The following is a 12,160-nucleotide window of genomic DNA, read 5'->3' as shown; positions in this document are numbered from 1 at the left end:
GAGGAGGTGTCCACATACACTAGTCATGTAGTGTGTGTGTGACATGACTGCAAAATATAATGTAGCTAAATTCAAGGACAAGAGTGAGAAGCTATGATGGTTTTGTTTCTGGGAGGCTGTAAATACATACACATTTCCACTCAAAATTCTACCATCAAACAGTCTTATCAAGTCAGTCAAGGTGTCTAATCAGTGATAATTCCATCTCTGTCCAGCAGGTGGTGCTGGCACAGCACAAGGCCAACAAGATCCATGGGGAGCCGCGGGGCAGGGCTGGGGGCACCAGCGACTCAGACCCCCTGGACAGCACCGACTGTGCCAGTGAGACTAGCAGCAGTGGGGGCAAGAGCCAGGAGCTCAACTTCCTCCCCGACATCTCCTCTTCTTCCTCCTCCTCCTCGTCCTCCTCCTCCTCTTCGTCCTCGGGCCCCTCTCACAGCCTGCTGCCAGGCCCGGAGAAGAGACACTGTCCTCAGCTACACCCAGGCAACCAAGTCACCGTCTCCATCTCCAAACCTACACAGAAGTGAGTGACCTGCAGCACTTTAGAGGAGAGATATTGGTTTGAGTTAGACTAAGAACTGTAGTTTTCCTAAAGGAGCTGGTCAAGCTCCATCACATTACACAGAACAGTGCATTTTTTATACAAATGCATAGTTAAAAACAGCAACCTTATTAATTGTGAATCGTAATTATAATAATTGTAAATATTTATCCCCTTCTCGCGCTCTTCCTCCCCCCCTTCTCTCTCTCTTCCTCCCCCACTTCTCTCTCTCTTCCTCCCCCACTTCTCTCTCTCTTCCTCCCCCCCTTCTCACTCTCTTCCTCCCCCCTTCTCTCTCTCTTCCTCCCCCCTTCTCTCTCTCTTCCTCCCCCCCTTCTCTCTCTCTTCCTCCCCCCCTTCTCTCTCTCTTCCTCCCCCCCTTCTCTCTCTCTTCCTCCCCCCTTCTCTCTCTCTTCCTCCCCCCCTTCTCTCTCTCTTCCTCCCCCCCTTCTCTCTCTCTTCCTCCCCCCTTCTCTCTCTCTTCCTCCCCCCTTCTCTCTCTCTTCCTCCCCCCTTCTCTCTCTCTTCCTCCCCCCTTCTCTCTCTCTTCCTCCCCCCTTCTCTCTCTCTTCCTCCCCCCCCTTCTCTCTCTTCCTCCCCCCCTTCTCTCTTCCTCCCCCCCTTCTCTCTCACCCGCTCCCCTTCTCAGAGCTCCAGACATGAGTGAGATGACCCCCAGCAGCTCTCTACCGTCTCAGTTTAAGACGATGTCTCTGCCCGTCACATCCCCCAACAGCAAGAGCCTCACCAGCCCCAAGAGGGGACAGAAGAGAGAGGAGGGCTGGAAGGAGGTGGTCAGACGGTGGGTAGACGCACGCACCATCCATAAAATCCATCTAGAAATGCTTCAAATTAATCTATAGGTCATTTTAGGCCGGTGGTTCCCAACCTTTTTTGTTTACTTTTAAGTCTTTCTCTGCCTGTAGTAACCCCCTCATGTGCATTTTCACAGTAGACCTATGGTCTCATGAGTATTCTAAAGTACCCCCTGTGGATAGGCCTAGTACCCCTGGTTGGGAACCACTGTTTTAGACAATAAGGAAAAGTGAGTTGTCAGCACTGTTGCTCCCCATTGATCTTGTTTTTTGGCCCGGTTCTAAACTCCATATGAACCTCTCTCTCTCTCTCCGGGCTGCAGGTCTAAGAAGCTGTCGGTGCCGGCCTCGGTGGTGTCGAGGATCATGGGTAGAGGAGGCTGCAACATCACAGCTATACAGGACGTGACGGGAGCACACATCGACGTGGACAAACAGAAAGACAAGAACGGAGAGAGAATGATCACCATCAGGTAGGGAGGGAGGGAGGGAGAGAGAATTATCACCATCAGGTGGAGAAGGAGGGGATGGAGAGGGAGGGGGAGAGAGGAAGGGAGGGGATGGAGAGGACGGGGGAGAGAGAGAGAGAGAGAGAGAGAGAGAGAGACCTCTGGTGGCAGCAGCCCACTATTAGACCAGTCAACCGAGTAGAGAACTGAACAGGAGGAAACGAGAGAAAATAATAGCTACGCTACCAGGAATATACACTACCGGTCAAAAGTTTAGAACACCTACTGATTCCAGGATTTTCTTTATTTTTACTATTTTCTACATTGTAGAATAATAGTGAAGACATAAAAACTATGAAATAGCACATATGGAATCATGTAGTAACCAAAAAAGTGTTCAAGAAATCTAAATATATTTTATATTTGAGATTCTTCAAATCGCCACCCTTTGCCTTGATGACAGCTTTGCACACTCTTGGCATTCTCTCAACCAGCTTCATGAGGTAGTCACCTGGAATGCATTTCAATTAACAGGTGTGCCTTAAAAGTTAATTTGTGGAATTTCTTTCCTTCCTAATGTGTTTGAGCCAATCACATGTGTTGTGACAAGGTAGGGGGGGTATACAGAAGATAGCCATATTTGGTAAAAGACCAAGTCCATATTATGGCAAGAACAGCTCAAATAAACAAATAAACGACAGTCCATCATTACTTTAAGACATGAAGGTCAGTCAATACGTTTCTCTGGGTCTTCAAGTGCAGTCGCAAAAACCATCAAGCGCTATGATGAAGCTGGCTCTCATGGAATGGAAGACCCAGAGTTACCTCTGCTGCAGAGGATAAGTTCATTGGTTACCAGCCTCAGAAATTGCAGGCCAAATAAATGCTTCAGAGTTCAAGTAACAGACACATCAACATCAACTGTTCAGAGGAGACTGCGTGAATCAGGCCTTCATGGTCGAATTGCTGCAAACAAACCACTACTAAAGGACACCAATAAGAAGAAGAGACTTGCTTGGGCCAAGAAACATGAGCAATGGACATTAGACTGGTGGAAATGTGTCCTTTAGTCTGGAGTCCAAATTGGACATTTTTGGTTCCAACTGCCGTGTCTTTGTGAGACGCGGTGTGGGTGAACGGATGATCTCCGCATGTGTATTTCCCACGATAAGCATGGATGAGGAGGTGTTATGGTGTGGGGGTGCTTTGCTGGTGACACTGTCTGTGATTTATTTAGAATTCAAGGCACACTTAACCAGCATGGCTACCACAGCATTCTGCAGCGATATGCCATCCCATCTGGTTTGGGCTTAGTGGAACTATCATTTGTTTTTCAACAGGACAATGACCCAACACACCTCCAGGCTGTATAAGGGCTATTTTACCAAGAAGGAGAGTGATGGAGTGCTGCATCAGATGACCTGGCCACAATCCCCTGACCTCAACCAAATTGAATGGTTTGGGATGAGTTGGACCGCAGAGTGAAGGAAAAGCAGCCAACAAGTGTTCTGCATCTGTGGGAACTACTTCAAGACTGTTGGAAAAGCATTCCAGGGGAAGCTTGTTGAGAGAATGCCAAGAGTGTGCAAAGCTGTCGTCAAGGCAAAGGGTGGCTGTTTGAAGAATCTCATATAAAATATATTTTGATTTGTTTAACACTTCTTTGGTTACTACATGATTCCATATGTGCTATTTCATAGTTTTGATGTCTTCACTATTATTCTACAATGTAGAAAATAGTAAAAACAAAGAAAAACCCTTGAATGAGTAGGTGTTCTAAAACTTTTGACCAGTAGTGTATGTGTTGATTTATCTGAGTGATTCTAAGTATTTAGAAGGAATGAAGTGTGGTCTTAATCATCCTCCTGCTGTATCTCCAGGATATCAGTGAAGAGTTCAGATACTGTGATTGGTTGGAACCATTTCCATATGGAATGTATACATTGTAGTGCATCCCCTGACCCCCGTGTTGTGATGGTCCATTCCAGAGGTGGCACAGAGTCGACACGCCACGCGGTCCAGCTGATCAACTCTCTGATCCAGGACCCAGCCAAGGAACTAGAGGACCTGATCCCCAGGAACCACATCAGGGCCCCGGGCTCCAAGACCACCTCAGTCCCCTTCCCCACCCCCACTGGAGCTAACCTTAACCTCACCGTCGGGGCCAAGGCACTGGGCTCCCTGGTCACGTCCTCTGGGGTCTCCTTCCAGTCCTCCTCCTCTCAGACAGGGGGTAAGATGGGTAAGGGTCTGTCGTCTGGGGTGAGGCAGCCCTTTCCCGTGTCTCTCCCCCTGGCCTACGCCCATCCCCAGCTGGCCCTTCTGGCAGCCCAGACCATGCACCAGATCAGGCTCCCCAGACTGCCCATGGCCCAGTTCGGTGGGACCTTCTCCCCTGCCGCCAGCACCTGGGGCCCGTTCCCGGTGCGGCCGCTGAGTCCCGGTAGCGCCAACAGCTCCCCCAAACACAACGGTGGTAGTAGTAACAACCAGGCCAGATCCAACTTATCTAGTCATAATGATCACAACACATCATCCACAGGGTCCTCTGTCTCCAGTCCTAGTGCCTTTAACAGTCACGCTGCTACGACTACAGGGTCACCCCACACCCCTCCTGGGGCCCAACCCAGTGCCCCCACCCCTTCCTCAGTCAGGAAACAGCTGTTCACCTCTGACCCCAAGCACACAGGGGTCAACTCTGTCTCCATGGTTACTGCCACCACTGTCAGTAGTAGTAGTAGTAATAGTAGTAGTCACTCAGTGAGAGGTACAGGGTCTCCCGCCCACCAATACACAGGCTTAACGGCTACATACGCCCCTAAACCTCATCAACCCCAGGTCGCCCCCATCTCTCAGCCCCCCAAGTCACCCCCCAGCGCCCCCACTGCTCCCCCAGGCAAGGTGAAGCTGACCCCCTCCCTCTCTCAGGAGGCCCAGCCCGTCTCAGTCAACAATGGGGTTAGTTCAGGTGGTTTCACCGCCCCTGCCATGGCTGCCCCCTCCAAACCTGAGCCCCGCCAGCAGCAGCACCAACCCCCTCCCCTAACCTCCACCTCCTCCTCAGACTCCCCTCCACCTCTCCTCCCTCCTCAGTCCAGCTCCCACCTCCCCCCATCCTCCTCCGCTCCCTCACACACACACCCCAACAGCACCGTACCCCACTTCTCGGCTCCCGCTCCCCGCGTCTCACACCGCATGCAGCCCCCGACAGGGCCCTACTACCAACACCCCAACCAGCAGCAGCAACAACAACAACCGTTCCTACCCCACAACACACAGCAACAACAACATGAGCACCCCAACCAGCAGCAGCCCCAAGCGTCCCAGCCAACCTCCATGCCCCCTCAGCCCCAGTCTCCTCACCACCCCCAGTCCTCCATGGGTCTGATGAACGGCTCTCAGATGCAGCAACAGCAGGTCCATGGTGGGGCCAAGCCCCAGCAGATGCCCCCTAACTTCGGCCCTGCAGCCCTCTTCAACCATTTCAGCAGCATGTTCGACAACAACCAGGTGGGTGCCACCACACATTATTTTCTACTATTTTTATTTTTATTATCCAAAGAAAAACATTTTATTACAACAGAGCAGGGCTATCCAACCCTGTTCCTGGAGAGCTACCCTCCTGTAGGTTTTCACTCCAACCCTGTTCCTGGAGAGCTACCCTCCTGTAGGTTTTCACTCCAACCCTGTTCCTGGAGAGCTACCCTCCTGTAGGTTTTCACTTTAACCCTGTTCCTGGAGAGCTACCCTCCTGTAGGTTTTAACTCCAACCCTGTTCCTGGAGAGCTACCCTCCTGTAGGTTTTCCTTCCGACCCCAGTTGTAACTAACCAGATTCAGCCTATCAACCAGCTTATTATTAGAATCAGGTGAGCTAGATTAGGGTTGGAGCGAAAACCTACAGGAGGGTAGCTCTCCAGGAACAGGGTTGGAGAGCCCTGCCATAGAGTAACAACATGTTTGAAGGTTGTGACCTAAACTTCAGTGCCTACTCATTTTGGGTCACACCTGTGCCCAATTTGCTCACTAACCACTTGTCTCTATTAGGTGGGTAACAACCAGGTGTGGGGTGCGTGCCACCTCCCTGCCCGCTCCCCCCCTGAGCAGCAGTATTCTGCCCCCCCCACCTACATGGGCATGGGCCAGATGGATGGCATGATGGCCCCTCCTCCAGACAGCTCCAAGGCCCCTGGATACCGCTCTGCCTCACAGAGGATGGTCAACAGTCCCATTGGTAAAATAAAAGGCTATTTAGATGATTTATTTTCTCTTTGACTTTGTTTGACCTTACAGTATATGCCCCAACTCTCTCTCCCTGTCTTACAGCTCTGAGTCTGACCAGCTATGCTACCAGTATGTCTGGTAGTCCAGGGTACCTGCAGTCTATAGGCCTCTAACTCTCTCTCTCTGTATGTAGCTCTGACCAGCTATGCTACTAGTATGTCTGGTAGTCCAGTCTATCTACACGGCCCAGCAGCTGTGGGAACCCCCTCCTTCAGCAGACAGCACTTCTCCCCTCACCCCTGGAGCGCTGCCACATCAGGTACTGACACAGATGTGTGAAAATGAATCTAAAATGCCCATGAAGCTTATTTTCCAGGAATTCAACACACAGAACATAAATTATTTAACTAATACAATTTAAGAGATTTTTGCCTAACTAGACACACAACCTTTAACCCCTCCCCTCCCCAGGCGAGTCCCAGGCGGTGCCCCCTGCCTCCACGGTGTCGTCGTCTGGCCCCCCGGGCCCCCCTCCCCACCAGGCCAAGCAGGGCCAGGGAAGCAGCCAGCAGGACAGGAAGGTGCCTCCTCCCATCGGGACAGAGAGGCTGGCTAGGATCAGACAGACCACCGTCAACCCTCCTCTCCTCCAGACCTCCTACACCGCTCCTGTAGGACAGGGAGGCATATGGTCCTTCGGAGTCGGCAGCGCCTCGGGTGAGTAGTCACACACACAACCTTTAACCCACCCTGGTCTCTCCATCCCCTGATGTAGGGCTGATAGGTAAACAGACCACACCCCGTGTCTCATCTCCCGTCTCCCTCTCCTCTAGAAGCCATGTCAGGTTGGTCCCAGCCCCTGATGGGTAGTCACATGATGCACCCTGGGCTGCAGGCGGACCACAACTTCTCCCAGTACCAGCCCATGGAGCAGGACGACACCGGCATCTCTAACCCCGCTAACAACTACCACCAGCAACACATCAACCACCCCAACAACTACATGGACTTCCCCAAGGTAACACACACACCTTTGCTGATTTTGAAAGTATCATATCACCTTCTCAAATGGCTGTTCCTCTTCTTGTCTGTGTCTCCAGGGTAGGGCCATGTCAATATACTGTAGATAGTGGACCTTGTTGTCTCCAGGGTAGGGCCATGTCAATATACTGTAGTTAGTGGACCTTGTTGTCTCCAGGGTAGGGCCATGTCAATATACTGTAGATAGTGGACCTTGTTGTCTCCAGGGTAGGGCCATGTCAATATACTGTAGTTAGTGGACCTTGTTGTCTCCAGGGTAGGGCCATGTCAATATACTGTAGATAGTGGACCTTGTTGTCTCCAGGGTAGGGCCATGTCAATATACTGTAGTTAGTGGACCTTGTTGTCTCCAGGGTAGGGCCATGTCAATATACTGTAGTTAGTGGACCTTGTTGTCTCCAGGGTAGGGCCATGTCAATATACTGTAGTTAGTGGACCTTGTTGTCTCCAGGGTAGGGCCATGTCAATATACTGTAGTTAGTGGACCTTGTTGTCTCCAGGGTAGGGCCATGTCAATATACTGTAGTTAGTGGACCTTGTTGTCTCCAGGGTAGGGCCATGTCAATATACTGTAGTTAGTGGACCTTGTTGTCTCCAGGGTAGGGCCATGTCAATATACTGTAGTTAGTGGACCTTGTTGTCTCCAGGGTAGGGCCATGTCAATATACTGTAGTTAGTGGACCTTGTTGTCTCCAGGGTAGGGCCATGTCAATATACTGTAGATAGTGGACCTTGTTGTCTCCAGGGTAGGGCCATGTCAATATACTGTAGATAGTGGACCTTGTCTCCAGGGTAGGGCCATGTCAATATACTGTAGTTAGTGGACCTTGTTGTCTCCAGGGTAGGGCCATGTCAATATACTGTAGTTAGTGGACCTTGTTGTCTCCAGGGTAGGGCCATGTCAATATACTGTAGATAGTGGACCTTGTTGTCTCCAGGGTAGGGCCATGTCAATATACTGTAGATAGTGGACCTTGTTGTCTCCAGGGTAGGGCCATGTCAATATACTGTAGTTAGTGGACCTTGTTGTCTCCAGGGTAGGGCCATGTCAATATACTGTAGTTAGTGGACCTTGTTGTCTCCAGGGTAGGGCCATGTCAATATACTGTAGTTAGTGGACCTTGTTGTCTCCAGGGTAGGGCCATGTCAATATACTGTAGTTAGTGGACCTTGTTGTCTCCAGGGTAGGGCCATGTCAATATACTGTAGATAGTGGACCTTGTTGTCTCCAGGGTAGGGCCATGTCAATATACTGTAGATAGTGGACCTTGTTGTCTCCAGGGTAGGGCCATGTCAATATACTGTAGTTAGTGGACCTTGTTGTCTCCAGGGTAGGGCCATGTCAATATACTGTAGATAGTGGACCTTGTTGTCTCCAGGGTAGGGCCATGTCAATATACTGTAGATAGTGGACCTTGTTGTCTCCAGGGTAGGGCCATGTCAATATACTGTAGTTAGTGGACCTTGTTGTCTCCAGGGTAGGGCCATGTCAATATACTGTAGATAGTGGACCTTGTCTCCAGGGTAGGGCCATGTCAATATACTGTAGATAGTGGACCTTGTTGTGACGTGTATAATGACCTTGTTGTCTCCAGGGTATGGCCATGTCAATATACTGTAGTTAGTGGACCTTGTTGTCTCCAGGGTAGGGCCATGTCAATATACTGTAGATAGTGGACCTTGTTGTCTCCAGGGTAGGGCCATGTCAATATACTGTAGATAGTGGACCTTGTTGTCTCCAGGGTAGGGCCATGTCAATATACTGTAGTTAGTGGACCTTGTTGTCTCCAGGGTAGGGCCATGTCAATATACTGTAGATAGTGGACCTTGTTGTCTCCAGGGTAGGGCCATGTCAATATACTGTAGATAGTGGACCTTGTTGTCTCCAGGGTAGGGCCATGTCAATATACTGTAGTTAGTGGACCTTGTTGTCTCCAGGGTAGGGCCATGTCAATATACTGTAGATAGTGGACCTTGTCTCCAGGGTAGGGCCATGTCAATATACTGTAGATAGTGGACCTTGTTGTGACGTGTATAATGACCTTGTTGTCTCCAGGGTATGGCCATGTCAATATACTGTAGATAGTGGACCTTGTTGTGACGTGTATAATGACCTTGTTGTCTCCAGGGTATGGCCATGTCAATATACTGTAGTTAGTGGACCTTGTTGTCTCCAGGGTAGGGCCATGTCAATATACTGTAGTTAGTGGACCTTGTTGTGATGTGTATAATGACCTTGTTGTCTCCAGGGTATGGCCATGTCAATATACTGTAGTTAGTGGACCTTGTTGTCTCCAGGGTAGGGCCATGTCAATATACTGTAGTTAGTGGACCTTGTTGTGATGTGTATAATGACCTTGTTGTCTCCAGGGTATGGCCATGTCAATATACTGTAGTTAGTGGACCTTGTTGTGATGTGTATAATGACCTTGTTGTCTCCAGGGTATGGCCATGTCAATATACTGTAGTTAGTGGACCTTGTTGTGATGTGTATAATGACCTTGTTGTCTCCAGGGTATGGCCATGTCAATATACTGTAGTTAGTGGACCTTGTTGTGACGTGTATAATGACCTTGTTGTCTCCAGGGTATGGCCATGTCAATATACTGTAGTTAGTGGACCTTGTTGTGATGTGTATAATGACCTTGTTGTCTCCAGGGTATGGCCATGTCAATATACTGTAGTTAGTGGACCTTGTTGTGATGTGTATAATGACCTTGTTGTCTCCAGGGTATGGCCATGTCAATATACTGTAGTTAGTGGACCTTGTTGTGATGTGTATAATGACCTTGTTGTCTCCAGGGTATGGCCATGTCAATATACTGTAGATAGTGGACCTTGTTGTGATGTGTATAATGACCTTGTTGTCTCCAGGGTATGGCCATGTCAATATACTGTAGTTAGTGGACCTTGTTGTGATGTGTATAATGACCTTGTTGTCTCCAGGGTATGGCCATGTCAATATACTGTAGTTAGTGGACCTTGTTGTGATGTGTATAATGACCTTGTTGTCTCCAGGGTATGGCCATGTCAATATACTGTAGATAGTGGACCTTGTTGTGATGTGTATAATGACCTTGTTGTCTCCAGGGTATGGCCATGTCAATATACTGTAGTTAGTGGACCTTGTTGTGATGTGTATAATGACCTTGTTGTCTCCAGGGTATGGCCATGTCAATATACTGTAGTTAGTGGACCTTGTTGTGATGTGTATAATGACCTTGTTGTCTCCAGGGTAGGGCCATGTCATTAGACCTTGTTGTTGTGATGTGTATAATGACCTTGTTGTCTCCAGGGTATGGCCATGTCATTAGACCTTGTTGTTGTGATGTGTATAATGACCTTGTTGTCTCCAGGGTATGGCCATGTCATTAGACCTTGTTGTTGTGATGTGTATAATGACCTTGTTGTCTCCAGGGTATGGCCATGTCATTAGACCTTGTTGTTGTGATGTGTATAATGACCTTGTTGTCTCCAGGGTATGGCCATGTCATTAGACCTTGTTGTTGTGATGTGTATAATGACCTTGTTGTCTCCAGGGTAGGGCCATGTCATTAGACCTTGTTGTGATGTGTATAATGACCTTGTTGTCTCCAGGGTATGGCCATGTCAATATACTGTAGATAGTGGACCTTGTTGTGATGTGTATAATGACCTTGTTGTCTCCAGGGTATGGCCATGTCGATGTATGGAGGGACCATGCTGCCCCCCAACCCCCCTATGGGAGAGGGTCCGGGGGGGGCCATGTTCAACGGGCTGCACTCTGCCGACCCTGCATGGAGCCCCATCATCAAGGTGGTCCCCAACAACGCAGACAACACCGACCCACAGCAGGTGAGACTTTATCGACACACACACACACACACACACACACACAAACACACACACAGTTGTCTTTGCTAATGGAATTTCCTCTCTCCCCTGTTCCTCTTTCCCCCCTTGCCTCTCCTCACGTTCAGGTGTGGCCTGGTACCTGGGCTCCTCACGTGCACCTGAACCACGTCAACTAGCCGGCCGGCATCGACAGCAATCAAACACACACACACACACACATCACACACACCACAAACTGACAACAAAACCTTGACGAGACAAAAACCAACAGATTTGTAAAACATGCTAACTTTAGTAGAGAACAGAGAGCAAAGCAGAGTTTGACCAATTGGAGAGAAATTATCTTGGCACCGTTCTTTAATAAGAAATAAAGAAATATACTACAATTTGAGCGAGGGCTGTTATGGTGGTGGGGTCGGGAGGGAGGGAAAACTCTGGGCCCTAGTTCTGTTTAAAGTCCTGTTGATGTCTGATGAACAACCAAACGGATGGTGACAGCCTGTCCAACTGGCTCCATGCTCTGTGTAGCTTAGCTTTAGGACTTCCACCCACGTACAGAGTTCTCGCTCTCCTTAAGGGGAGAGCTTGACCTGATAAAGATGATGATGATGACGTAGCTAATGATACTCAGCCAAGAACTAGAGGATGATGATTACCTAAAGAGAGGGCGAGAGAAAGAAATCAGAATACCTTTTAGTGGTAAATACATGTATAATTGTTTACATACTAAAAAAAGGGTTAAAATGAGAGTACGTTTCACGTCCTATAGTGGCTCTACTTTACGTAGCCTGTATTAATGTGAAATATTTACCTTAATATTCAATAAAAATATTGAAATGTACTTGTTGTGGCAGTGCACTTTTTTGTATATGTGTAGGTAGGGCTTTGTATTTATTTCCCCAAAATAAATGGCATGTTTGACTAGTGACAACACAATGTATTTATATATTGTCGTCTTAGAAAATAAAATCTGCACACTCAACTCATGGCTCCGACGCGATACATTTAATAAATACTAACATTTTGACAGCTAATGCTGCGTTCATAATCAAGTGGGAAGGTGGTATTTACCACATATGACTGGGGAAAAATCCACTTGAACGCCCCTCCAACTGGTGATTTACTAGTGGGAAATGTCTATCATCCCTGAGCTCTGACTTCTCCCACATCGGTGTCCAAATCACTAAGGACTTAAAATGGTCCACACACACAGCCTCTTCCCCCTCAGGAGGTTGAAAATATTTGGCATGGGCC

General features: G+C 48.7%; 1 protein-coding gene across 3 annotated transcripts in view; it reads left to right on the top strand.

Annotated features, from left to right (window-relative positions):
- The window catches only part of LOC311125466 (ankyrin repeat and KH domain-containing protein 1-like), a 52,562-nt gene extending 40,815 nt beyond the window's left edge, over positions 1-11,747 (top strand). For all 3 annotated transcript variants that reach the window (XM_084199517.1, XM_084199516.1, XM_084199515.1), the window contains exons 29-38: positions 219-526; positions 1,194-1,346; positions 1,683-1,832; positions 3,797-5,318; positions 5,855-6,041; positions 6,225-6,350; positions 6,503-6,748; positions 6,865-7,049; positions 10,742-10,906; positions 11,032-11,747. In XM_084199517.1, the coding sequence (XP_084055643.1) occupies positions 219-526; positions 1,194-1,346; positions 1,683-1,832; positions 3,797-5,318; positions 5,855-6,041; positions 6,225-6,350; positions 6,503-6,748; positions 6,865-7,049; positions 10,742-10,906; positions 11,032-11,082 (3,093 nt within the window). In that variant the 3' untranslated portion in view covers positions 11,083-11,747. The remainder of the gene's footprint in view (positions 1-218; positions 527-1,193; positions 1,347-1,682; positions 1,833-3,796; positions 5,319-5,854; positions 6,042-6,224; positions 6,351-6,502; positions 6,749-6,864; positions 7,050-10,741; positions 10,907-11,031) is intronic.
- The last annotated feature ends 413 nt before the right edge of the window (positions 11,748-12,160 follow it).

This window comes from Coregonus lavaretus, assembly GCF_964263955.1.
Source record: "Coregonus lavaretus genome assembly, contig: HAP1_SCAFFOLD_324, whole genome shotgun sequence".
Lineage (NCBI taxonomy): Eukaryota > Metazoa > Chordata > Actinopteri > Salmoniformes > Salmonidae > Coregonus > Coregonus lavaretus.
This window is presented reverse-complemented; position numbering and strand designations above follow the sequence as displayed.